Below are 25,304 nucleotides of genomic sequence, written 5' to 3'. Positions count from 1 at the left end.
CTTAACATGGGGAACCTTCTTAAAGTTTTGACATGCACAGACCTTGAACAGGGGCCAAACTTCTTTCTGGATTTTGAAAGTGAGGACTGTTGGGCTACTTGCGTATCATAAGCCCCGGCTGTTTGTTTTACGCATTTCTGAAAAAGTACCTTACTAGACAGTGCCCGGATCATAAATTAAGTTTCCTTTTATCAGCTAATTTATATGAGAGTGGGTTATTCAAGGATGAAAAATCTGAGCACCTGTTGGGAGCATTCACTGAAACAATATTTAGGGGGGGGGGGGAAAGGGGTTATTGTGTTAATTAATTCCAGGTTATAATAAATATGTTTAAATATTGTGTTGGTGCCCACAGCTTGTATTCAACTCTAGTGGGACAGATTTTGCAGAGTCTCCATCACAGGGGTAGGCAACCTTGGCTCTTTTATGACTCATGGACTTCAACTCCCAGAATTCCTGAGCCAGCTATGCTTTCTGGGAGTTGAAGTCCACGAGTCATAAAAGAGCCAAGGTTGCCTACCCCTGCTCCATCAGAACTGGGAAACCAACTTCAAAAGAAAAGGCGGCCCTTATTGTGAAACTGGTTTCTTTTGAACAGAGTTTTGCAACGTGAATGAAACAAAACCCCAAGATTTAGAGGGCTTCCTTGTAAAATTGAAGTTGCTGCAAAGCAGCTGGATGGGCATGCATAAACATCTCTGTGTAACTCTCTTGATTAAGTCAATAATGAGCATTTTCCTTTAGAAGTTCTCCTTATTAAGGCTGTGCAGCCCTTCGGCTTTAAAGGAGAAAAGATTCTTTGGAGCACATAGTGGTATACTCATGTCACTAGGTGGTCACTCCATAAACTACATCCCTCTTTATTGGATTGCACGGCAACTGTAAAAGGCAGCCGCGTGACCCTGGGAAAAGATGCAGCTACTTTAATGAGATGTGCTTCATTGTTATTCCCATGAGTGTAGAAAACTTTTTTTCCTTCCCCATCCAAAGTAGTACACAGTTCAGGGCCTTCTAATTTTCAGAAAGCCCAGCTAGAGAGTAGAGAAATGGGTTGAACATTCCTGATTTCGAATATAGATGTTTTTGAAAATTAAAATATGTTCTATGCCTATGTGGCATTGGAATAACTGCAGAATCTTCTTTTATTAGCCTCTTAAAACCACTCAGAATGGTACCTCAAATTCCAAAAGAGGCTGATCTTGAAACCATAGTACAACATAGCATGCTTTATTAACATACCTTTAGAACAGTGATAATATTTTTTATTTTTGTTGCTGGGGACATGGCACAAGGACATACTGCCTGAAAATGTAGTTGATCTACTTTAATCTGCAAGATTTTTGCAATGATATATGAAAGTAAACTGATAAAAACAGATCCAATAAACATAAAAGAAGGCCACCACCAATGGAACATTTAAAAGAGATTCACTGGTTGATAAATACAAATAAAATTAAGCCAACACAAACCTTACCTTGATGACAAATATGTTTTAGTGGAAAGATATTCTGCTAAAGTTGATGACAGTTGATAAGAGTTAGGACTAAAATACGGACATAGTATTTGGATTTGTGAAGGGGATAATTCCATACACAACCTGATATTCTCTCCTGTGTGTAGATGCTCAACCTACAGAATCAGAAAAGGAAATTTACCATCAGGTGAACGTAGTGTTAAAGGATGCAGAAGGAATCCTGGAAGACTTACAGTCGTACAGAGGAGCTGGTCATGAAATACGAGAGGTAAAAGTTTATATTGGATGTTCAATTCAACAAACCTTTTTATACAAGACTGATGCCCATGAGCTTCGTTTAGATCAGTGAAGGCCTCTGGATGTCTTAAGTGAGAAAACATTAGACCAGGGGTCTTCAAACTTGGCCCTTTGATGACTTGTGGACTTCAACTCCCAGAATTTCTCTGCCAGGAAGACTGGCTGAGGAACTCTGGGAGTTGAAGTCCACAAGTCATCAAAGGGCCAAGTTTGAAGACCCCTACATTGGACATTGTTGTTTGTTCATTAGCTTTAACTTACAAGTATACTAAGTGTGTCAATAATCTTGATCAAGTGTTTTTCAAAGTTGGTAACTGGGTGGCCTTCAGCCAACCTTACATTCGCTGGGGAAGTTTGGGAGTTGGAAGCCCACACGGCTTAAAGTTGCCATGTTTGGAGAAGACATGGTCTTGATCAAGCATGTCTTTAGCAATCATGCAGAGGGTTTGTTTATGCTTTTCCAGGTAAGCAATCTATTCCTCATCTGTTGTGCCACCACCGCGCTGCTTCCTTTAAGGACCACATCCCAAAGATGCTTTTTCACGAGGAAACAGGACTTTCTTGTTTTCCTTTGAAGAGGTTTTGCTTCTTGGATGAGAAGAAAGTCCGGTTGCCTCGTGAAAAAGCTTCTTTGGGATAACTTACGACCTGGATGACTGAGAATCTCCGTAGATTTTAAGGATACCCTTTCTTTAAGGCATCTCCTTTCCCCCCCCACACTTTTTGAGCCATCAGTACGTGGGTCAAACACTGCACTTGGGACTGGCAATTCCGTCACTGATACAACTGTAGCATGAAAAACCATGTGACTATGCCCAACTTAACAACAGCAGTTCATCTTTTTTGGTTGTTGCCATTACGTTAGTCACCTACAGTCATTAAGTCATTGTGTTACCTGACTGCAACTTACTACTTCCCTCCACTTTGCAAATCAGAAGCCATCCGTGAAGGTTGCAAATGGAGTTCACATGACTATGGAACACTGCAACCATTATGTTAACACACACCAGTTGCCAAGCGTCTGCATCACAAACATGTTGTAAAAGGTGATCCTCGTAGAGTTGCTATTGACCTCACAGCCTGCTGTGTACAGTGAAAACTTTTAGATCATTGTACCTCTCTCTTTTTTTCCCCCAAACATATACACGACGTACAAAATAATGCCTCTTCTTTGTCATCAGATAATATTAAAGAAAAGGATAGGGGTAAAAGGGAATTTCTATTTTTATGAAACGGGGTTTTTTTTTATTTTATTTTTTCAGGCAATACAGCATCCCACCGATGAGAGGCTGCAAGAGAAGGCATGGGGTGCAGTTGTCCCCCTAGTGGGCAAACTAAAGAAATTCTATGAATTTTCTCAGAGGCTAGGTAAGAACATTAGCTAATAATTCATAGTATTTAATTTATTTTATTCATTTAGCAAATTTCTATATTGTTGCCTTGTGCAATTTTAGTTTAGTGACGCAAAGCCCTGAATCCAGCTTAGCATGACAGATGATTGGAGATAACTTTTAAGAACAGTATTACACCCACACATAATTTTGGCAACTTGCTGCTGGTTGGTTTGAGTTGTAAATTTTCAGCGTCTCTACAGTTAGGCAAGAACCTGTTTCTTCTTCTTCTTCTTCTTCTTCTTCTTCTTCTTCTTCTTCTTCTTCTTCTTCTTCTTCTTCTTCTTCTTCTTCTTCTTCTTCTTCTTCTTCTTCTCCTTCTCCTTCTCCTTCTCCTCCTTCTCCTCCTCCTCCCCTCCTTCTCCTCCTCCTCCTCCTCCTCCTCCTCCTCCTCCTTCTTCTTCTTCTCCTCCTCCTCCTCCTCCTCCTCCTCCTCCTCCTCCTCCTTTTTTGAGGCTGGTTAAACTTGTCTGTTTAGACAACACACCGCAACACCTAGGATTTTGTCACGCTTGAACTGCGCCCTGTTTTTGTAACCGTGAATTAGGCCAAGATAGTCAACACATCCCCAGCGTTTGATATATTCCTGTCTTTTCTCTTTTTTCCCCACCCTCAAAATAGAAGCTGCTTTACGAGGTCTCCTCGGGGCCTTGACTAGCACGCCTTATTCTCCTACGCAGCATCTCGAGCGAGAGCAGGCTCTTGCTAAACAGTTTGCAGAAATCCTTCATTTCACGCTTCGGTTTGATGAGCTGAAGGTAAGTACAGAGTAATTTCCCCTCCGAACTGTTAGTTGGCTGATCGCCACGTCACATTATATTGATTGTGAGCTTTAGTCTCCTTTTAGACTGTGTTTAAAACAAATGAGGAGGCGTTTAAATGTCTTTCTTCCCATTTCTACCTTTTGCAGAAATAATAGATTTCTAACAGATTCTTTTAGAACATTCATATTGACTAGTGAAACTTCTGTTAGATGAGTCAGGATATTAATCTACATTAATCCACACACATATATACGTGTGTGTGAATGAGACCTTCTGGATCAGTTCAGGAGCCGTTCTAGGTTTTGTGTTGTTTTTTTTTAAAATCCTATCCCTCACTTCAGTGCAATATACGGAAAATCTTCAAAGGAAGAGGAAAACAATCTGATTGTTATATCCCATTTTTGCTTCTTTACATTTTGGAGCATCTCTTAATAGTCCAGTTGATTAAGCTTTACATATGATCAGGTCCTGAACCGTGGTAATCAATGCTACTGAAGTGGATTGGGCTTGAAATGCCATTTTATTTAGAATTATTTATTAGGCATATAGGCTGGCTGGGGAGTTTGGGCCAAACTAGAAGGCTGTGAGTTTTAGTCCTACCTTAGACATGAAAGCTGGCTGAGCGACTTTGGGCCAGTCACCAGGAGATAGTGAGTTATAGGCATACTTTAGGCATGAAAGCTGGCTGAGCAGCTTCGGGCCAATCACCAGGAGACAGTGAGGTGGTTGGGGAAATAGGAGGATAACTCAACTGCCTTGAGTTATCTGTTAAGTAATAAAGGTGGGATAAAAAAAATCAAATAACTCTCGTAATTTCTCCACTTTTTACAAATTAGAAACTCGGCTCTCTTTTGAACAAGTTAAGGCAGAGATTGGCAACCCTTTGGGGCATTTCCCCTAATAAAATCACAATAATTTGATTGTGAGTCACCAAGACTTAACAGCAGGTGTCTTCAAACTTGGCCCTTTTATGACTTGTGGACTTCAACTCCCAGAATTCCTCAGCCAGCATGGCTGGCTGAGGTATTCTGAGAATTGAAGCTCACAAGTCATAAAAGAGCCAAGCTTGAAGACCCCTGCTTAACAGTGTTCATGATCGACAGACATATAAATTGCCTATAAGAAGATAAGAAAGTAGAAAAGAGTAAAAAAAATATATCTCACAAGTTCACCAAATCTTACACGTGATTTCAGGATTCCTCTGCCTCAAGAATTGGCATATTCTCTCCTCAAATCTCATGTATTCTCCCCTGGGGATCCTGACTCACAAGCTTTGGCAATTAATTTTTAAAATATTTCATGGAGGTTCTGTGGACGCCATTTTGGAGTATCAGAGACTGACTTGCCCAGACTTACATGTAATTTTGTAATGTTCTTGGTCTCTGGTGTTTCTTTTTAGATGACAAATCCTGCAATTCAGAATGATTTCAGTTATTATAGAAGAACCTTAAGTCGTATGAGAATCAACAATGTCCCAGTGAGTAACCTTTAAGGAGAGTCGAAGAAAATGACTCAATGTGTTCCTTTCTCCTTGACCTGTTTTATGAAGTCAATTATGCAAACATTTATTTTAACTTTTGGTAGGCAGAAGGGGAAAATGAAGTAAACAATGAATTGGCCAACAGAATGTCCTTATTTTACGCTGAAGCGACACCAATGTTGAAAACCTTAAGTGATGCCACGACAAAATTTGTTTCAGAGGTATGTGCAGGTCTTAATTTCTATTAATGCAGAATTACTTTGGAAAACAATTAACGCATCTTGCGACTGATTTGCATAAATCTTGTGCTTGGGGTTTCAGTGGAGACAAAGGATCAAACCTTGTCAGTATTATGAACAGTTCTTCATGGACAGCAAGAATTGTGTAATGTTGTTTGGGAAGTTGTTGTTGTTGTTGTTGTTGTTGTTAATTTCGCAAATTCGTATAGCTACCCATCTCACAAAAATTACTCTGGGCGGCTTACAAGTAGAATAGCAAAGCCATATTGCAAGATTAAAAAAAAATATCGAAAATAAATAAGAACAAAAGTGAAAACCTGAAAGAACCTCAACATATCGATAAAGGAGAATATTATTAGCTCAGGGTTAAAATGAGGGTGCTCTCTGAGCTGGGTTGTTTTCTTGCAGACATTTCATTACCCAGCTAAGGAACATGATGGTTGCTAGTCTAGTATCGATGATGTTACCTAATTTGAGCAATGAAATGTCTGCAAGAAAACAACCAAGCTCAGAGAGGCACCCAGGACCACTCAACCTCCTTTGGCCTCATACAAGGACTTTGCAGGTTCACCACGGGATCCCCGAGGAAAAGCCAAACTTTAAGGCTTTCCAGAAAGCTGGCAAAGGTGGGGTTAATATCCCCTCAGAGGGACTGATGGTCCAGAAGGTGGAGGCTACAACAAAAAAAGGCTCATCTACCGAGTCCCCCAGACCTCTTTGTGGATGGGACCTGGATTATATATCTCTTCTGCTAGGCTTGGTTGGATGGGTAGATAAATATAATTGGAAAGAGATGGTCTCATCAATAACAACAACAACAACAATAATAATAGTTGGAACGGACTTTGGAGATCTTCTAGTCCAACCCTTTGCTTAAGCAGGAAACCCTATACCATTTCAGACAAATGGCTGTCCAGTCTCTTCTTAAAAACTTCCAGTGTTGGAGCATTCACCACCTCTGGAGGCAGGTTGTTCCACTGGTTAATCGTTCTGTCAGGAAGTTTCTCCTCAGTTCTAGGTTGCTTCTCTCCTTGACTAGTTTCCATCCGTTGCTTCTTGTCCTGCCTTCAGGTGCTTTGGAGAATAGCTTGACTCCCTCTTCTTTGTGGTAGCCCCTGAGATATTGGAAGGCTGCCATCATGTCCCTCCCTTGTCCTTCTCTTCATTAGACTAGATCAGGGCTAATGAAGCGCCAATCAGCTGGAAAGCAGCACTGATCCTGGGGCTTCCGCTGAGCCCTGACATCCCTGCAGCTTCAGCCATCTCTCGCTCAGGCTTGTGCAGGGCTGCCACCAGTTCAGCTCATTCCCCTCCCCTGCTACCACTTTTCTAGGATGGTCGCGTACCACCTGCCAGGTGCCAATGTACCACAGGTCCTTACCACTGGTTGAAAAGCCCTGGACTAGACATTCCCAATTCCAGCAACCGTTCCTTATATGTTTTAGCCTCCAGTCCCCTGATCATCTTTGTTGCTCTTCTCTGCACTCTTTCTAGAGTCTCAACATATTTTTTACATCGTGGTGACCAAAACGATACAGTATTCCAAGTGTGGCCGTTATCAGGGCTGTGCACTTTTGCTCGCAGCCAGACAGCGGAAACCAGGGTTGGAATGTTATGGGTGGCCGGGAGGGAATTGAGGAATTGCGTCGTCTGTTGGCCTGGGAGAATCTTGACACCTCAAAGTCGAACAATGAGGGCCTTCTGAGCATAGCTGACTGTTTCCCAAAACAAAAAGATGGCACTGGATTGGTGGACAGTGGACGGCCCCAGGGATTTAATTTTTAATTTAATTTAATTATATTTTTATACCGCCCTTCTCCCGAAGACTCAGGGCGATGTACAGGGCAATAAATATAAAAAAGCGGAATACAAAAGTTAAAAAACGATTAAATATTTAGCCCAGTTTAAAACAGTATTAAAACATATTAAAACCCCAACCCTAACCCATCAGACCAGGTCAGAACTGCTCGAATAGATATGTTTTTAAGTCGCGCCGGAAGGAGCAGAGGTCGGGGGCCATCCGGAGCTCAACCGGCAAGCGGTTCCATAGGTCTGGTGCGCCCACAGAGAACGCCCTCCCCCTGGGGGCCACCAATCGGCATTCTTTGATCGGAGGCACCCTGAGGAGGCCCTCTCTGTGGGAGCGCACTGGACGGAGGGAGGTTGACGCCGGCAGCAGGTGCTGCCGTAGGTAATCCGGACCCATGCCATGTAGGTTGGTGGTAGATAAAGGGACTATTTTAACTATGCAATTTTTTTTCGCCAGTAAACCTCAGAACAGGCTTTGCTTCTACTGTGCCTATCTGGATCCATCAGTAAAGTTATATATATATATATATATATATATATATATATATATATATATATATATATATATATATATATATATATATATATATATATATATATATATATATATATATATATATATATATATATATAAAAGTATATATATAAAAGTATATATATAGTCTTGGTAAAATAATGTCCCAGGAGTTTCTTTTACTACATATGCCAATGGGATGGTGGACACGATCCCTCAGATAAGATCTTAGGGCTTTATTTGGGGCTTTAAAAGTTGAAAGTCAAAGCCATAAGACCTCGAACTTCACCAAGCAGCAAACTGCCAACCAGTGCAACTCACAGAGCAGAGGTGTGACTGTCTGTGCGTTCTCCGCTGTCACAACACATTTTGTGCCAGCGGAAGCCTTGGGGGTGCTCTTCAAGGGTCTCTCCAGGTAGACCACAAACCTGTTGGACCGCAGAACCTCTGAATATTCCTGCTGAATGCCTTGCACAGTTTAGAATTGGGAGAAATGGCTCAGATAACCACTGTGCCGTCTTTAACCATATTGACTCTTAGTACAGGCCCCCATTAGGAAAGGTGAGGCAAAAACCCGATGCTCCCGATCACGTTTCAGTAACTTTTCTTCCTTACCGCCTGTTCACAGAACAAGAATTTACCTATTGAAAACACCACAGATTGCTTAAGCACCATGGCCAGCGTTTGCAGAGTCATGCTGGAAACCCCGTAAGTAGAGCGATTCCTTCAGATACCACCACTGTTAAAGATCAACATGCACAGGGTCTAAAAACCAGGGGGTCTTCAAGCTTGGCCGCTGGCTGAGGAATTCTGGGAGTTGAAGTCCACAAGTCTTAAAAGGGCCATGTTTGAAGACCCCCTGGTCTACACCGAGCAGACAGGAGGAAAAGTGGGAGTTGGGTTTTTTTTGATCCATGCAGTTTACAGACAAAAGATGGCTATGCTGAACTGGCCCTGGCTGAACTCATAAAGTTAAGTGGCATTAGGTCTGGTAAGTTATTTGGATGGGGATCACCAGAGGTGTAAGCTAGTTTGGGAAGCCCAGAAGTAAAATGCAATAAAAACACGAAGGAGGCAGGCCACTTCCATCGTGTTCCCAAGAAAGGTACACGGACAGGTTGGTGAAGTTACTGAATACTTACCTTGACCCAAAGGAGTGTTTACTTTTCATATCAGAATGTTAAGTGTAAGTAGTCCTCAACTTACGACTGGTCACTTAGGAGCCGTTTAGGGTTCTGACAGATCTACCTGCTTACAACCAGGATTCAAACTTTTTAACGGTTGCATTCTCTCCCCTCTCCCCCCCCTTCCCAGTCTTGTGATTGCACTTTGGGAGCTAAGCAACCAGGCTGCATTTATACTGTCACATGAATGCCTTTTACAAAGGTTTTGTGGGGGGAAATCGGCATTTATTTCCAGTTTTTGGCAACACCACACCCATATTCGACTCATTGGTTTGTGTAGCGAGTGTCATGTTTGCTTAGCAGCCATGACATCCACTTAACAGCTGGTGCGAAAAAGATTGTAAAATCAAGTGGGTTGTATGATCGACCATCATAAGACCATCAATGTGATGAGCAAGCATCATTACAGTCATAACCTGAGGACTACCTGACCCAAAAGGATAGAACCAGCATTGATTTTAACAAACATAGGAGCGACTATTATATGTTGACTCTTTTTTCCTCCCAGATAGATTTGGAAGAATCTCTGACAAAAGTTGGCGTTTCTTTAATAGCTTTTATAGCCTAAAATACAAGTTTGGAGACTTCACCTCCCCCTTTCCTCCGTTCCCCATTTTAACCTTCTTGCTTGACAAAGAAGGCGAGTAGTATTTTGTAAATTTTCAATTAACCTAAATGAGGTTTTTTTCAATAGGTGAGGATCATCATCATTACAGTGAATCTATCGGTACAAGTAAAATTGTAAGAGACTGAAAGAAATTAAAATTGGTAAAAGAAAGAAGGGTAAAGTCAGCCAATCAATTTATTCCGGTCTCTGCAAACACACACACACACACACACACACACACACACACAAAGCTGCACTGACGTTAAACTAGCCAGAACCTTTTTAAAACAACAGAATATTGCAGAATGCCAGTCTCCTCCCATCTCTCACCCAACCGCTGAGGTTGTTGCAACATCTAGAACAAAGGCTGAGACCAAGCCTACTTTCCTTAAGTTAGCTTCCTCTTCTCCCAAAAGATATCCTTTCAGCCCTGAAGTTGCTTTTAGGGTAGAGATTGGTGGTGGGGAGCTGTGTGGCAGATCTTTTCCCAGCCGTGGGAGAGGAGAGGAGAGGAGAGGGGGAGGCAGAGGGAAGGAAGGAAGGAAGGAGAGAGAAAGAAAAAAGAAAGCCAGAAAGAGAGGAAATATTTGGTGTATTGTCAGTATTTAGGTCTCTTTCTCCAGCGGTTTTATATAAAATCACGTTTTCCAAAATGCTGGGTCACAAGCCTGTTGCCCCTTCTTTCGGTTTGATCTTTTTATCCACATAGGTGTGTTGCAGGGATTCTACAGGACAGGGATGCTACAGGAGATTTGGCAGAGGCAGGAATCATAGCAGGGAGCAGGGATATATCCTCTTATCCTATGTCTCCTTTCTCAGCAAGAGTACAACAGTTCTGCAAAGGAGGATCTCGATGAGACCTGAGCGGTGGTATAAAATAGAACCACGAAAAATACATTTTGCCTCTGCCCTCTCTCATCAGGTGGTGACCGTGAGGCAAATAAGGACTGTTTCCCTTATTCTTCCAGTAGACCTAGTACCCCACTAAAAGAGCAGATGGAGTTACATTCTTCTTAGAAAGATCTTGGCACTTTGCAGTTCTAACAGTCTCTTATGTTTTGGGGGAAGCTCTCCAGTTTATTCTTGCGGGAATACTGTTAAATATTTCAACACTTAGAGATGCGTTCCAAGGTCGCTGGTACTTTTCTAAATCTTTTCACCTCCTACATAATTAAAAAAAAAAGTATGAGAGATGTCTATTTTGCCCAGAGTACAGTCTGTGTAAAGTTGAAGCCCAGTTTTCCCCCCCCCCCGGCAGCTTCCTCCTTTGATTAAAAACAATATCAAAATAAAGGAGAGCCAGTTTGGTCTGCTGCGGGGGTAGGCAACCTTGGCTCTTTTATGACTCTTGGAACTCCCAGAATTCCTGAGCCAGCCATGCTGGCTGTGGAATTCTGGGAGTTGAAGGCCACGAGTCACAAAAGAGCCAAGGTTGCCTACCCCTGGTCTAGTGGGTAAAGCACCAGGCTAGAAACCAAGAAACTGTGAGTTCTAGTCTTGCCTTAGATGTGAAAAACAACTGGGTTACCTTGGGCCAATTACCAGGAGACTGTGAATTGTAGTTGTTAAGTAGATGACTATGGCCTAAACTTTTTTACACACCTCGGTGTATCTGCGTAAACGTGACTACTCTCAGTATCCTCTTTTTCTGTGCACGCTCTTGTTAGCTCAAGAGGTACTCTGCACATCCTTGTCAGTAGTCCTGCCTTAGATATGAAAGCCAGCTGGTTGATTTTGAGCCAATTACCAGGAGAGTGTGAGTTCCAGTCTCACCTTAGGCATGAAAGCTGGCTGGGTGATTTGGGGCCAGCCACTCTCTCCCAGCCTAACTCATCTCACAGGGTTGTTGCTGTGGAGTAAATAGGAGAAAGAAGGAATATTAGATACGTTCTCCATCTTGAGTTGTATTCAAAAAAATAATAAAGGCAGGATATGAATGAATAAATTTTTTAAAAAATAAAGTTCAGGAGCTTAGCCAGGGCTCCCATAGAACTGCTGGATGCGTCCAAGAAGGACTGATAACAATAGTTGAATTTTATAGTTGATAAGCTTAATTTATGAGCCTTCACAAACGGGCTGTCATAACAATCACTCATTGCAAATGTAAGTCGTACTTTGGGAAGTTACTGAGCTGAACTTGCACTTTGGGAAGTTACTGAGCTGAACTTGCACGTGTGTTATAAGTGGGTGTTGTGATTCAGGGTCAGCCTGTGGGTTCGGCAGTTGGATTCAGAGGAGGAGGAGGGGGGTGTTGGAGAGCCTGCAGAGGACAGCCCTGAGGCTTCGCAGAGCCCTCAGCCAGGCCCCTCTCATCTGGTTACTACGCAGACCCAGCTGTGTGAGCCTGACAGCGTGGATGAAGATGACCCACAGCTGGCCCTGTTCAAGGACGCCCGACGCAGGAGGCAGTCAATCAGGAGTAAACAGAGGAAGGCAATGGGGCACCTCGGAAGGAGGCAGAGAGAAGCCACGCCTTGAACTGTTTAAAAGGGGAATGTGTGGGAGGGCTGGTTTGCTGAAGGCAACCGTTTGAATAGCTCCTGTTTCATGGTTCGTGTTTTGGTTTTGCTCTGTTTGCTCTGTTTTGTGTCAATAAATTTGGCAGGCTTAGTTCCAGCCTCTTGCCTTTTTGTAAAGGGGTTTTCCCTGCCTTTTCTGCAGGGCCGGTAGTAGGCTGGTACAGAACAATGGGAGCTCGCTTCAGCTTTTGGCAACCCAATTTCTGTTATCTTGTCTGTTGTTTCTCCAGGGAATACAGGAGCAGGTTCACGAACGAGGAGACCGTATCCTTCTGCCTGAGGGTAATGGTGGGTGTTATAATCCTCTACGACCATGTGCATCCAGTAGGTGCTTTTGCAAAAACTTCAAAAATTGATGTAAGTTCTGTGTTTGGATAGTCGAAATATTCCTTTCCATTGCTGACTACAGTGGCGGTGGTGGGGACAATGGGAGTGCGTAGAGGGTTCATTATAAATTGGAAAGAACTATTTAGGCCGGGGTATCCAACCTTGGCAACTTTTTTAAGACTTGTGGACTTCAACTCCCAGAATTCCACAGCCAGCCTGGATGGGGAATTCTGGGGCTTGAAGTCCACAGGTTGCCAAGGTTGGGCACCCCTGATTTAGGCCACTGTGATCGGTGTACGAATCCAATTAAAACACCCCAGACAAATAGTCATCGCCCTCACTGTAACCCATGCAGTACAGCCCCCCCCGCCCCCAATCATTTCTCCTAAGTTTCAGTTAGTGAATGGCTCCTACCAAAAGGAAGCCTGTTCTACAACTGTTTATTTAGCTCAACACATTAATATCGCTGCCTATCTTACCTACCGTAACTCCGCACAGCTCACAGATAGCAGCAATAAAAGAAAACAGTAAAACCAAAATCCCCAAATAGCTGTCGGACTTCTAAAATAGCACTACGCGATCCATCAACCGTCAGTCACTAGACTCCATTCTTACGCTGCAGGAAGACCCAGGTTTTCAAAGCCAGCTGGAAGGTTAGTGAAGTAGGAGTTGCTGGATCTCACCCAGGAGGAAGAGTGCTCCACCGGGCAGGGGCTGCTTTGGAGAAGGTGAATTTCTGAGATCTTGCTAAATGACCCCCCCCCCATCTGATGTGGCAGAAAGGAGAGGCACCCCACTAGTAATCTTGCCTTGCATTCAAAACGATAGAGGTGATCCTCAGCTGACAGCCACTGGTTTAATGACCGTTCAGAACGGCTTATTAATGAGCCTGCATCTCCATAGCCACATGGTGAAACTTCAGCTGCTTGGCAGCCAGCCTCCATTTATGATGGTTGCAGCATCCCAGGCTCCTGGGGTTGTCATCTGCAATTGTGAGTCTAGGACAGGGCTTTTCAACCTTTTCGCCCATTCTACCACTTTTAGGATATGGCAGTATCCGGGTACCACCAGATGCCTAGCAAAGTGTCAAAAACCTGATGACCCCCCCCCCAAAAAAGAGGACTGTTGGAAATTACAGTGGCACTGAAAAAAGTGCCCCCCAAGCCACAGCTGAGCAAGACACCTGCCTGCCCGCCCGGTGGCCCTCTTCCTCCTGTCCGAGGTTTTCATTGTTGTGAGCATTTCTGTTGAGGATTGGCAGCGGGGGTGGGGTGGGGGTGTTTGGTTTTTATTCCCCCTGTCTGCTGGGTGGTTGCAGCAGGTTTGGGTCACTTCACATGACCCTGGGACACTGTGACCGTCATAAATATGAATCAGTTGCCAAGCCTCTGAATGTAAATCACAAGACCCTAGAAATGCTGCAACATTCCAGCTGATTGGCGCTTCTTCTGGGCTCAGCAGAAGCAGAAGCACTAGGATCTGCGCCAAGATCCAGCTGACAGCCCCGAAGAAGCGCCGATCAGCTGGAAAGCAGCACTGATCCTGGCGCTTCCGCTGAGCCCTGACAGCCCTGCAGCTCCAGCCGTCTCTCGCTCAGGCTTGTGCGGTGCTGCCCCCGGTTCAGCTCATTCCCCTCCCCAGCTCCCACTTTTCTCAGATGGTCGCGTACCACCTGCCAGGTGCCAATGTACCACAGGTGGTTCCCGTACCACTGGTTGAAAAGCCCTGGACTAGGAACATTCCTCCCACCCTCATCGCATGCCATTTCTCTCTGGAGGAAGGTATATGGAAATTCTCAAGTCATCCTGGTCGTCTCACGGTTTTCAAGGGACAACTGGGTTTTCTTGAAGACGTTTCACTTCTCATCTAAGAAGCTTATTCAGTTCAAAGAAAGTCTGGTTGCCTTTTTTTTTTTTGAATGAACCTTATTATCAAAGTACAACATGTATAAAATGAGATTGGCGGAGCTTCCCCTTCGTGCTCCCCCCCCACAACTCACAGTGACAACAAACCCGCCATCTTGTTACACCATGTGAGCTAATTGCACAACACAAGTCAATCATACATAAAGTTATTTCCCGTTCAAGAGCCTGACAGCCCACGGATAGAAGCTGTTCTTCAGCCTGTTGGTATGACTGGCTCTACTTCTGTATCTCCTACCCGATGGTAGGAGAGTAAAGAGGTATCGACCAGGGTGTGAGTCGTCCCTGAGGATTTTCCTCACTCTTCCAAGGCAGCGGGCCCTGGCAATGTCATCCAGTGGTGTCAGGGGACAGCCTACAATGTCTTGTGCTGTGCTCACCACCCTCTGTAATGCCTTCCTATCCGTGGCTGTCAGACCAGCATACCAAACCACAATACCATACGAGAGGACGCTCTCTATAGTAGACCGGTAAAAGTGGGTCATTGGCCGTTGTTCTACCCTGTTCTTCTGCAAGACCCTGAAGAAGTGGAGTCTCTGATGGGCCTTTCTGGCCACCTGGGTTGTATTGACTTTCCAAGTAAGATCTTCACAGAGGTAGACTCCCAAAAATTTAAAGGAGAAGACTCTCCACACAGCCCCCTCTCCCCCCCCCCCCCCAGATGTAAAGTGTGGTAGGTTCCTCTCTCTTCCTCCGGAAGTCTAGCACCATCTCTTTCATCTTGCCGATGTTCAGGTGCAAGTTGTTCTCTAGACACCATGAGGATAGTTTTTGTACCTCCCCCCTGTATGCTGTTTCGTCTTATCACCTGTAATAAGACCCATTACGGTGGTATCATCTGCGAACTTAATGATCGCAGTGGGTGGGTTGGACTATACACAATCGTGTGTGTACAAGGAGTACGAATGCTACTCCATCAAGAGTGAAAAATAACACCTCATCAAGTCTGAGGGAGAAGAGCAAAACCCCAAAGCCACTCTGTCTTTGTACGGTTGAGTTGGAGCAAGTTCCTTCCCCATCCATACCTTTCTATCCTCCAGGCCACGGATCAGCACCTAAGTATAGAACTCAAACAGTGTTGGGTAATTTTCTTCCCAGTCTTCCCTTTTTGGGGAAAGTTGTTCTGAGAATGGTAGGCATTCAAGCTGCAGGCGGTCCTAGGTGAAGCCAATTATCTGGATCCTCTCCAGGTAGAAAGTTTCAATCTGCTTCCCTGTAACTTTTTAATCCATATTTTTGATTCCGTTTCCTGCACTCGGAAAGGGGAGCGTCGGATCCTGACTTTCTATGTGACAAGTCATTCCAGTATTTGAAGAGGGCTGTCATTTGACCCTGGGATATCTTTCCTAATCCTACTGCTTCCTTCCTTCTCTCTTAGATTTAGCCTCCCCTGATCATCCTTATTGCGCCCCTCTTAGCCTCCTCCAATTTCTCTGAATCCTTAAAGCAGAGCCCAGGGGGATCTAACTAAAGCAGAATAAAGGGGAGCGTGATTACTTCCGTGATTTGGCAACGGTGCTTCTGTTGAGGCAGCCTAATAAAAGTGTTTTTATTGCAACATCAGGCTGCGGTTTCAAATTCGGTTTGCAATCTAGGACGTTTCCATGATCTTTTCCCTAAATGTCCAATCTTAGGACATTTGGAATTTGCTTCCTAGGTGAAGCACTTGAGACTGTTTCTGTTATACTTCTGCAAAACAGCACTTCTTTCCCTTTTCAGATTTTTGAAAGTTTTGCCCATTTTTTGCCACTGAGTGAGAATCTTGACAAAAATCTGAAAGGGGCGAGTACAGGTATTCCTTGACTTGTGACCGCAGTTGAGCCCGAATTTTCTGTTGCTAAGCGAGACGGCTGTTAAAGTGAGTTTTGCCCCCACTTTACGACCTTTCTTGGCATAGTTGTTAAGTGAATCACTGCAGTTGTGAACTTAGTAACACGTTTTGTTGAATGAATCTGGCTTTCCCCATGACTGTGCTTATCAGAAGGTCCCCAAAGTTGATCCCATAACCCCGGGACGCCGCAACCGTCATAAATATGAGTCAGTTGCCAAGGGTCTCAATTCTGATCATATGACTGTGGGGGTTACTGCAACGGTTGCAAGTGTGGAAAACGATCATAAGTCACTTTTTTCAGTGCCATTGTAACTTTAAATACTCACTAAATGAACTGCCAACCTAGCTGTTCCAAAGCACGTAAATGCAAGCAGAAAAATAGGGACCACTACGGTGGGAAGGTAACCGTGTTCCGTGCGCCTTTGGCGTCTAGTCATGCAGCCACATGACCACGGAGACGTCCTTGGACAAGCGCTGGCTCTTTGGCTTTGAAACGGAGATGAGCACAGGCCCCTAGAGTCGGAAATGACTAGCACGCATGTGCGGGGGAACCTTTACCTTTAAATGAACTTTTGAAAGTTGACCACTACCTGTACTTTTTTCACAGAGTATCAGCTTTTTTTCCCCCCAGCCTGTAAACTTATTTTAAACTTTACTACTATCTCCTAAGCTATTAACTCTCCCATCCAATTTTGTATCAGCTGCAAATCGAAGAGGCATTCTCTACCCCACTTCAGTCCAAGTTCCTACAAAATGCTGATTAGCTAATGAACTGTGGGGCTGGAAAGCATTCCAATTAAGTGGCTTTTCGATCTATCCGGCCTGGACTGAGGGGGTTTTTAGTTTCAAGTTTTTTAACATTGTTTTATTGTTGGGCTATTAATTAATTTAATTCTTTTTAATTCTATTTTTTAAATCTTAATTTTATATTGTCTTTTAAATATTGCCCTGTAAACCGCCCTGAGTCCTTCGGGAATAGGGTGGTATAGAAAACTAACTAACTAACTAACTAACTAAATAAATAAATAAATAAATAAATAAATAAAAAAACAGGAATAACTCTGCTTCTTCTTTATTACTTGTTCGGGAATAGGGTGGTATAGAAAACTAAATAAATAAATAAATAAATAAATAAATAAATAAATAAATAAATAAAAACAGGAATAACTGCTTCTTCTTTATTACTTGTTCGGGAATAGGGTGGTATAGAATAACTAACTAACTAACTAACTAACTAACTAACTAACTAAATAAATAAATAAATAAATAAATAAATAAATACAGGAATAACTCTGCTTCTTCTTTATTACTTGTTAGCAGTTAACCTTTCTACATTCAATAGATGATATGTTGATTTTCTTTTCCTTTTGCTTTGAACATAACCAAAGCAGCCCCTTTCTCTTATTCTTAATATTCTGTGCTGGCGTTTTTATTTTCATGACTCCAACTCTGCTGTTTCAGGCTACTCGTCTGGATTCTCCTTGATGTTATTTTCTGTTTCCTCTGTGTGTTCTTTATTACTTTAGGTCTTCATAAAATCTGCTTCTTTATGTAACCATATTTGGGTTTTTTGTTTTTTTTTTGCTATCCTTCATGTGTTTCTCCTAACAACGCATTTGAAACAACACGTGGGTGAAGTAGCATTCAAACTACTGCTTTAAATAATAGATGGGATAATTTAGGGGGGGGGAATCAATATTTAGACAATTGATGGTATAATTCAGGATTACTTTACATGTATGGATCTCTCCCAAGTTCACAACTAGACAGAGCTTGGGGAAATTTATTCTACAGTTTCTTGGATTTTCCGTGGTGGCGGGTTTTTTTATTGTTATTATTAAGTTGTCATTTTTAAGAATTTAGGGGACTTACACTGACACCAAGTTCGGATATTTCTTAAAATATCCAATAAAGTATTTGTATGAATCAGTAAGCTGAAAATTACAGGTATGGAATTACTGCATCATGTCTAGACGTACTTTGAAATACTATATTTTGTTTTTCTGTTTTATGGCACTCTAGATGAAAGGATGCATCAAGGTTCTTAAAGACCAACCTCCAAACAGCGTAGAAGGTCTTCTAAATGCTCTCAGGTACCTAACAAGCCCTCTTGTGTGAAGCACAATCACTGCATTTTGGATGTGTGTGTTTTTTTTTTAAATCCGTCTTGACGCAGCATGAATGCCCTTCTGTTTGAATCGCAGAGGTCTTCATAAAGTCGCTGGCTATGACTCTCTTGCTTCTGAGAAACAGGCTGCTAAAAATTAGCAAGTCCTCTGACCTCTTTAACTTGCTGGTTAAGCAGTGGTGTAAACCCTTCATGCCTGAAGCTGTTTTGAGCTTAGGGACAAAGCAGAGTTAAAATTGAAATGGTACAAATTTGAAAGGTCGAGTTGGATGCAATAAGAACATTTTGCATCGCAAATGCTAATTGAATCAAGTGCCATCCTGTGAAAAGATAAGTCCACAAGCACATCCCGTGTGAACCTTTGTTTTAACGGGTGAATATATCAAATCTTTTGATTTTCGTTCAAACAGAATATAATGGGAGTGCTGAGGTAATTGAACAAAAAGATCCTATGAAAAATTCACCTTGCAGTCATTTATTCGACAACAACAAAAAATAGACACAGGTAGTTCACGGCTTATGACCAGTTGCTTGGCGACCATTCAAAGTTACGATGGATCTGAAAAACCTTTTCTTTCTTTTTTTAACAATTTATGATGCCTTTCTCTCCCCCCCCCTCCGGAAACCATCATTTACTTCTGGTTTCCAGCAAAAAAACAACAACAAACCTCATAGTAGATAATGGATGTGCTTAATGACCATGGTGTTCATTTGAGGACTGCGACAGTCACCTAACAACCGCTGCAAAAAAAGGTTATAAAATGAGGCATGGTCACACAATGACCTGCTTTACTACCATTGTGACTCATGACCAAAATTGCAGGCTCAGTTGTGGTTGTAAATTAAGGACTACCTGCATAGCATGTTTTCTGTGGAAAAAAAAATACACCATGGTGTCAAGTTTCTGATGTATGGGCTTTTCAAGTGACTCTGAGGCACTGTTTACCTTAAAAGTCCTTTATTAGCCTAATACACCAGCAAATGCTTGCTCGGAAAAAGCTGGAATCTGAAATCTCCGCCCCTTGCACAATATATTAAAACACAATTTTCCACCTTTCTAATTTTGTCATTAATCATATTCTCCAATTAATTTAAAGAATCAGTTTCCCTTCCGTTAGAAGAACCGCCAAAGCCTTATCTTCTTTAGAGAGACAGATGGCCTTGAAAGTGCATTCCTACTCTTCTCTCCTCCCAACTTTAAACTAAAGCAATACACAAGTCTTAAAGCAATGCACAAGTTTAACCTATGAAATAGCTACTTCTTCATCTCTTGTCAAGCAATAACATTCGATGTTAGCAGCGTTGACACACGGATCTAATACCTAGGTTTTGTCCCTCGGTTAGAAGTAATCTCAAGTAGACATTTCTTAATAACTGCCCACTGATCTGTGACATCAGCTAAAAGGAATTTTTCCCCACTTTTTCATACATTTTTTTTTTACAGCTGTACGAAACAGTGCTTACGGGGTTTATTGCATCGCGGCCCATTTCAAACCACAGCATCTCAATGAACTTTAGATCTGGGCTTTAACTTGGCCATTCCAGAATCCTCCATTTCTTTCCTTCCCCCCCCCCCCCCAGCCATTTCTTGGGGGTTTATTAGAAGACTGTCATGTTGCAAGGCCAAATTTTGGTTGAGCTTCATTTTTTGGGGGGGGAGACAGTTGGTCTCCTTTTATCCTCCAGCATCTTCTGGTACAACGAAGAATTAATTGTGGGCCCTTAGTTGGGAAGCTGGCCCAAACCGTAGCCACCATGCTTTTCAGTTGTATCAAGTTCTCCTCGGGGAGCGCTGTTTGGTTTCTTCCAAACATGTCTTCTGGCACTGGGGTCAGTTGACTTCTCATCCAGAGCATGTTGTTCCAGAACTCCCACCTTTTAGTTAACTTTTTAAGGTGGAAACGTAATCACCTTTGCCTCTTTTTTAAATTTGATGTACAATTTTTACGTTTTGAAATTTTATTTGTACACCGCCCAGAGTCCCTCTGTGAGACAGATGGGCTGTTTCTAAATTAAAGAGACAGAGACAAAGAGAGAATATGATTGAGAGAGAACACGATAGAGAGAAATGGACAGACAGAAGACAATGATCCTATTTAGCATTGTGAAGGTGGTGGTGTAGTGGTTAGAATGAAGTATTGCAGGCTGACTATGCCCACTGCCAGAAGTTCGATCCTGACCGGCTCAAGGTTGACTCAGCCTTCCATCCTTCTGAGGTCAGTAAAACGAGGAGCCAAATTGTTGGGGGCAAGATGCTGACTGTAAACTGCTTACAGGGGGCTGTAAAGCACTATGAAACTCTTATTAAGTCTAAACGCTGTTACTATTGCCATCTCAGCACTGCAAACCATACTTGATCTGAGTCTCTCTTTTTTTTTTAAGAAACGGCAAAGCGTCAAACTTACGTGTTCTTCTTTCCTCAATAGGTACACAACAAAACATTTGAATGATGAGACTACCTCCAAGCAAATTAAATCCATGTTGCAATAACAGTTACCTGTATAGTGTGGCCCTGCTGTAAACAGTATTCTGCAATGACTGAGATGCACAGATTTTTTTTTAAAAAAAGTGATTGCAACTACTATCTTGTTCAGTTTTGCTTTTGACTCCCCCCACCTCCCATATCCTCTCTTTCCATTAAAAAAAAATCACGTTCTTGTCCTTGGGTAAGTTGATAACTTCTTTTTTGTGCCAAAATCAGTGAAATGTATCATCTCTGGAAGGTAATTTTTTTACTTTTCAGAATCGCCATTGTACATGGCAGCTAATTTCTGCATTGCGTTATGGATTTCTCTGTATGAGAGAAAGTTCTGTGACTTGAACTAAATATTTTTAAACGTGGTTTTTTTTCTTTTTGTTTTTGAAAAACTAATATTTAATATTGCTTCTCGTGCATGGCAAAACTGCCTATTTACTGCTATTTAAAAAAAAAGAAAAATCCTCAGTGACTTCATTTTCTATTGCAGCTTTTTTTATGTGCAACCAGGAAGAAAATTTAAAAGCAGATTTGTTTAAATTAACTGTGTTTGTACAAATGGTACCCAACACAAAGATTTTTTTTTAAAGAAAGAAACTAGTAAAAACTGTTGGTTTTTTTTAAAGAAAAAGTTAAGTTTGCATTGCGACACATTTTTGTAAGGATGTATGTTGTATGTTTAATAACTAATGTTTTTCAAAAAAAATTGGTGTGTGCGTAGCCAAATACGTATGCATGTTTGTGTCAAAGGATTGGCTGTGGAAACAATAATAAAAGTCAGCTTTCATTTTTCTAAGTGTGGTTTGTTTCAGTAATTGAAGAGGGGGGGCTGTAATTAATAGCTGCCTGGGGAAAATTGGTTTTAAAAAAAAGTTTCTGTCAGGATCGTCTTAAAAGATGGCCATCACGTGACTGACCTGATTTTACAACTTTTTTTTTTACAGCGGTCACTAAGTAAATCACCATGGTCATTAAGTGAAGGCACAGTCATTAAGCGAATGCCACGGTTGTTTAGTGAAGCCATTCGTCATTATGGGAAGTTTTTTGCTGAAAAGCAGAAGTAAAAAGCTGAGCTTTTCAGCAAAAGCAATCATCTGGCCACGGGACACCGCAAACCCAGGTGGGGTGGGGTGGGGGGCCATTCAGGCTTCACAACCAGATCGTAAGTATCTTTTGGGGAGGTCCTTCATGACTTTGAATAGTCACTTAAGCGAACAGTTGAGGACTGGCTGTAATGTTGGTGGAACTGGATTTAGATCCTGTATAAATCAATCAGAATACAGCTGGAAGGGACTTTGGAGGTCTTCTAAGTCCATGGTTGGCAACTCATGGCTCTGGAGCCTCATGCGGGTCTTTCAGCCTTCTCTTTGCGGCCCCCAGCCATTTGCAGAAAGAGACAGAGAGAGGCATTTGCGCTTCCCTTCTCTCTCTCGCTCTCTCTCTCTCTCTCTCTCTCTCTCTCTCTCTCTCTCTCTCTCTCTCTCTCTCTCTCTGTGTGTGTGTGTGTTTAAAACTTATGGGCGGGGCTCCTGCCTTTGCTGCATCTCCACAGGAAGTAGCAGAAAGCAGGGCAAGAGAGCCAGCCCTATAAGAATGCGTGTCAGCTTGTCCAAGAACAGCCATCTTGCCAGGTGAGCAGAAGATTGGAGAGGGGAGGAGGGAGAGAAAGAGAGAGAGGGGGGGGAGGAGAGAGAGAGAGAGAAGACTCATGCACAGCAGCCTCTATTTCTTTTTAATTAAACTCTTCCATCAAGTTCTCCCCCTTGCGTGCGTGCGCGCGCGAGAGAGAGTTTTGCGGCTCCCCGTGTTTTTTCCCCTCTGGGAAACGGGTCCAAGTGGCTCTTTTGAGTATTTAAGGTTGCCGACCCCTGTTCTAGTCCAACCCCCTGCTGAAGCAGGAAACCCTGTATCATTTCAGACAAAAGTCAGTCTAGTCTCTACTTAAAAGCCTGCAGTGATAGAACACCCACACCTTCTGGAGGCAAGTTGTTCCACTGATTAATTGTTCTGTCGGGACATTTCTCCTTAGTTCCAGGTTGCTTCTCCTTGATTCGTTTGCATCCGTTGCCCTCTGGTGCTTTGGAAAAATAAGTTGACCCCCTCCTCCTTGTGGCAGCCTCTCAAATACTAGTCCTTTTCTGTAGACCAGCCAAACTCGGATCCTGCAACCGTTCTTCATATGTTTTAGTCTCTAGGCCAGTGGTGGCGAACCTTTTGGAGACCAAGTGCCCAAACTGCAACCCAAAACCCACTTATGTATCATCCGGTGCCAGGTGGGCGTGGCCCATTGGGTAGGTGTGGCCCATTGGGTGGCCGTGGCTGCAGTGGTAACGGCAGACTGGGTGGGACTAAAAAGTTCAATCAATCAATTTCAACTTTGAGAGATTTTTTTTTCTGTGAGAAGTTGAAATTGATTGAACCTTTTTTTTTTTGCACGCGGCGGCGGAGGCCTAAAGCGAAAAGGTTTTATAAAACCCAGCTGAAGGCCTAGGACTGGGGCGATGGTGCGCGTGCCCACAGAGAGGGCTCTGCGTGCCACCTGTGGCACGCGTGCCATAGGTTCGCCACCACGGCTCTAGGCCTTTAATCGTCTTAGTTGCTCTTCTTTGCACTTTTTCCAAAGTCTCAACATCTTTTTTCTAATGTGGTGACCGAAACTGGATGCAGTATTCCAGGCGTGGCCTGACTAAGGTTTTATTTATAAAGCGGTACTGATACGTCACGTGATTTTGGTTGTAAGTTCCTTAAAGCAAATAGCACTTTTCAAATTGCTCTCAGACCAGTATGCTTCATCTCCCTTGCTTCCTGTGGTCATTTTGATCAAGCTGAAGTTAATCGTAGCTACATTCCATTGAAACTAAAAGAATGAATTAACCTCAATTAACCATCTCTTTTTTCTTTTAATAGTATTTTAGCAAGATTAATTTTACTTGTTCCCTCGGCTGGAAAACCTATCCGTATATAAGTCATGAGTTAATACCGGCATAACTTCATTGGATTAAGACACTTTTAATCCACTTCCCGAGAAACAGTTATGTACAGTAATAAATTATCGTTCCAGTGACAGCCTAGTTAGCTTTACGTAGAAAATATGGAATTTTGACTTCCCAAGTACTGTTTTCCCACAAGAATCACCATGTGTTTGTTATTGAAGAATTTATAAAAACAGGTCATCGTGGGTTTTTAATGTTTGGTTTAGCGTGTTTCGCTGGAAAAGTGGAGCTCTGGTTACAGGCAACATGTTTTGGTTTCCATGCTGTGTGTACAATATAGCAAAGCTTGCCCTAAATTGACCAGTCAATTTTCAAAACAACCACCCCATTTTTAAGATTCCGGGTAGGCCTAAGTAACCTTCTGCCATAAGGCTTCCCTTTCTGCCCAATCTACTCCAGGGGTCCCTTCAAGCTTCTGGATCGGATTTGAGGGTGCATGGAAAGAATAGGAAAAAAAAGTTTCTCCTATTCAGAGCCTCTGTTTAGGTCATTCACAGCCCTCAACAATTACATCAATAGAGAAGAATATTTGTAGCTCGGGGTTGAACTGCGGGATGGATCCTTGGTGCTCTCTGAGCTTGGTTGTCTTCATGTAGACGTTTCATTACCCAACTAGGTTTTTTTTAAAAAAATCCATTTATATCCCGCCCTTCTCCGAAGACTCAGGGCGGCTTACAAGCTTAGCAGTAGCCTTCATTCTATGTATATGCCTGCTTATTAGGGCTTTCACCCCCCTCCCAAGCGGCATTATTACAAAATCAGCTTAATTGCCCCCAACAATCTGGGTCCTCATTTTACCTACCTCGGAAGGATGGAAGGCTGAGTCAACCTTGAGCCTGGTGGGATGCGAACCTGCACTAATTGCAGGCAGCTGGTGTTACTTAAGGAGGCATTAGCCCACTGCTCCACCAAGGTTACATCATCTGTGCCACAATAACGTCAACACAGGTGGTCCTTGATTTACAACCACAACGGAGCCCAAAATTTCTGTTAAGTGAGAATTTGTCAAGTGAGCTTTGCCCCATTTCACGACATTTCTCATCACAGTTGATAAGTTAGTAACAGGGTTGTTAAGTGAATCTGGCTTCCCCATTTGACTTTGCTGGTCAGAAGGTTGCAGAAGGGGATCACAGGACCTCCTGGGACACTGCGATGGTCCTAGATATGAACCAGTTGCCAAGCCTCTGAATTTTTCATGACACAATCATGGGGATGCTGCAAAAGTTGTAACTGTGAAAAATGGTCATAAATCACTCTTTTGCAAGTGCCATTGTAACTTTGAATGGTCACTAAATGAACTATCGTAAGTCGAGGACTATGTCAAGTTTCCGACGTATGGGCTTTTCAAG

General features: G+C 42.7%; 1 protein-coding gene across 1 annotated transcript; it reads left to right on the top strand.

Moving 5' to 3' along the window:
* Positions 1–21,758, top strand: CYRIB (CYFIP related Rac1 interactor B). The gene is made up of 10 exons (XM_083360145.1): positions 1–79; positions 1,621–1,742; positions 3,034–3,139; positions 3,784–3,920; positions 5,326–5,403; positions 5,511–5,627; positions 8,597–8,676; positions 12,509–12,635; positions 18,381–18,451; positions 20,913–21,758. Exons 1-10 carry the CDS (start codon positions 7–9, stop codon positions 20,974–20,976), a joined length of 975 nt encoding a protein of 324 aa, XP_083216271.1. The 5' UTR covers positions 1–6; the 3' UTR covers positions 20,977–21,758.
* The last annotated feature ends 3,546 nt before the right edge of the window (positions 21,759–25,304 follow it).

Source organism: Vipera ursinii (genome assembly GCF_947247035.1).
Source record: "Vipera ursinii genome assembly, chromosome: 3".
Classification (NCBI taxonomy): domain Eukaryota; kingdom Metazoa; phylum Chordata; class Lepidosauria; order Squamata; family Viperidae; genus Vipera; species Vipera ursinii.
The sequence above is the reverse complement of the archived record's forward strand: the minus strand, read 5'-3'. Positions and strand labels throughout refer to the sequence as shown.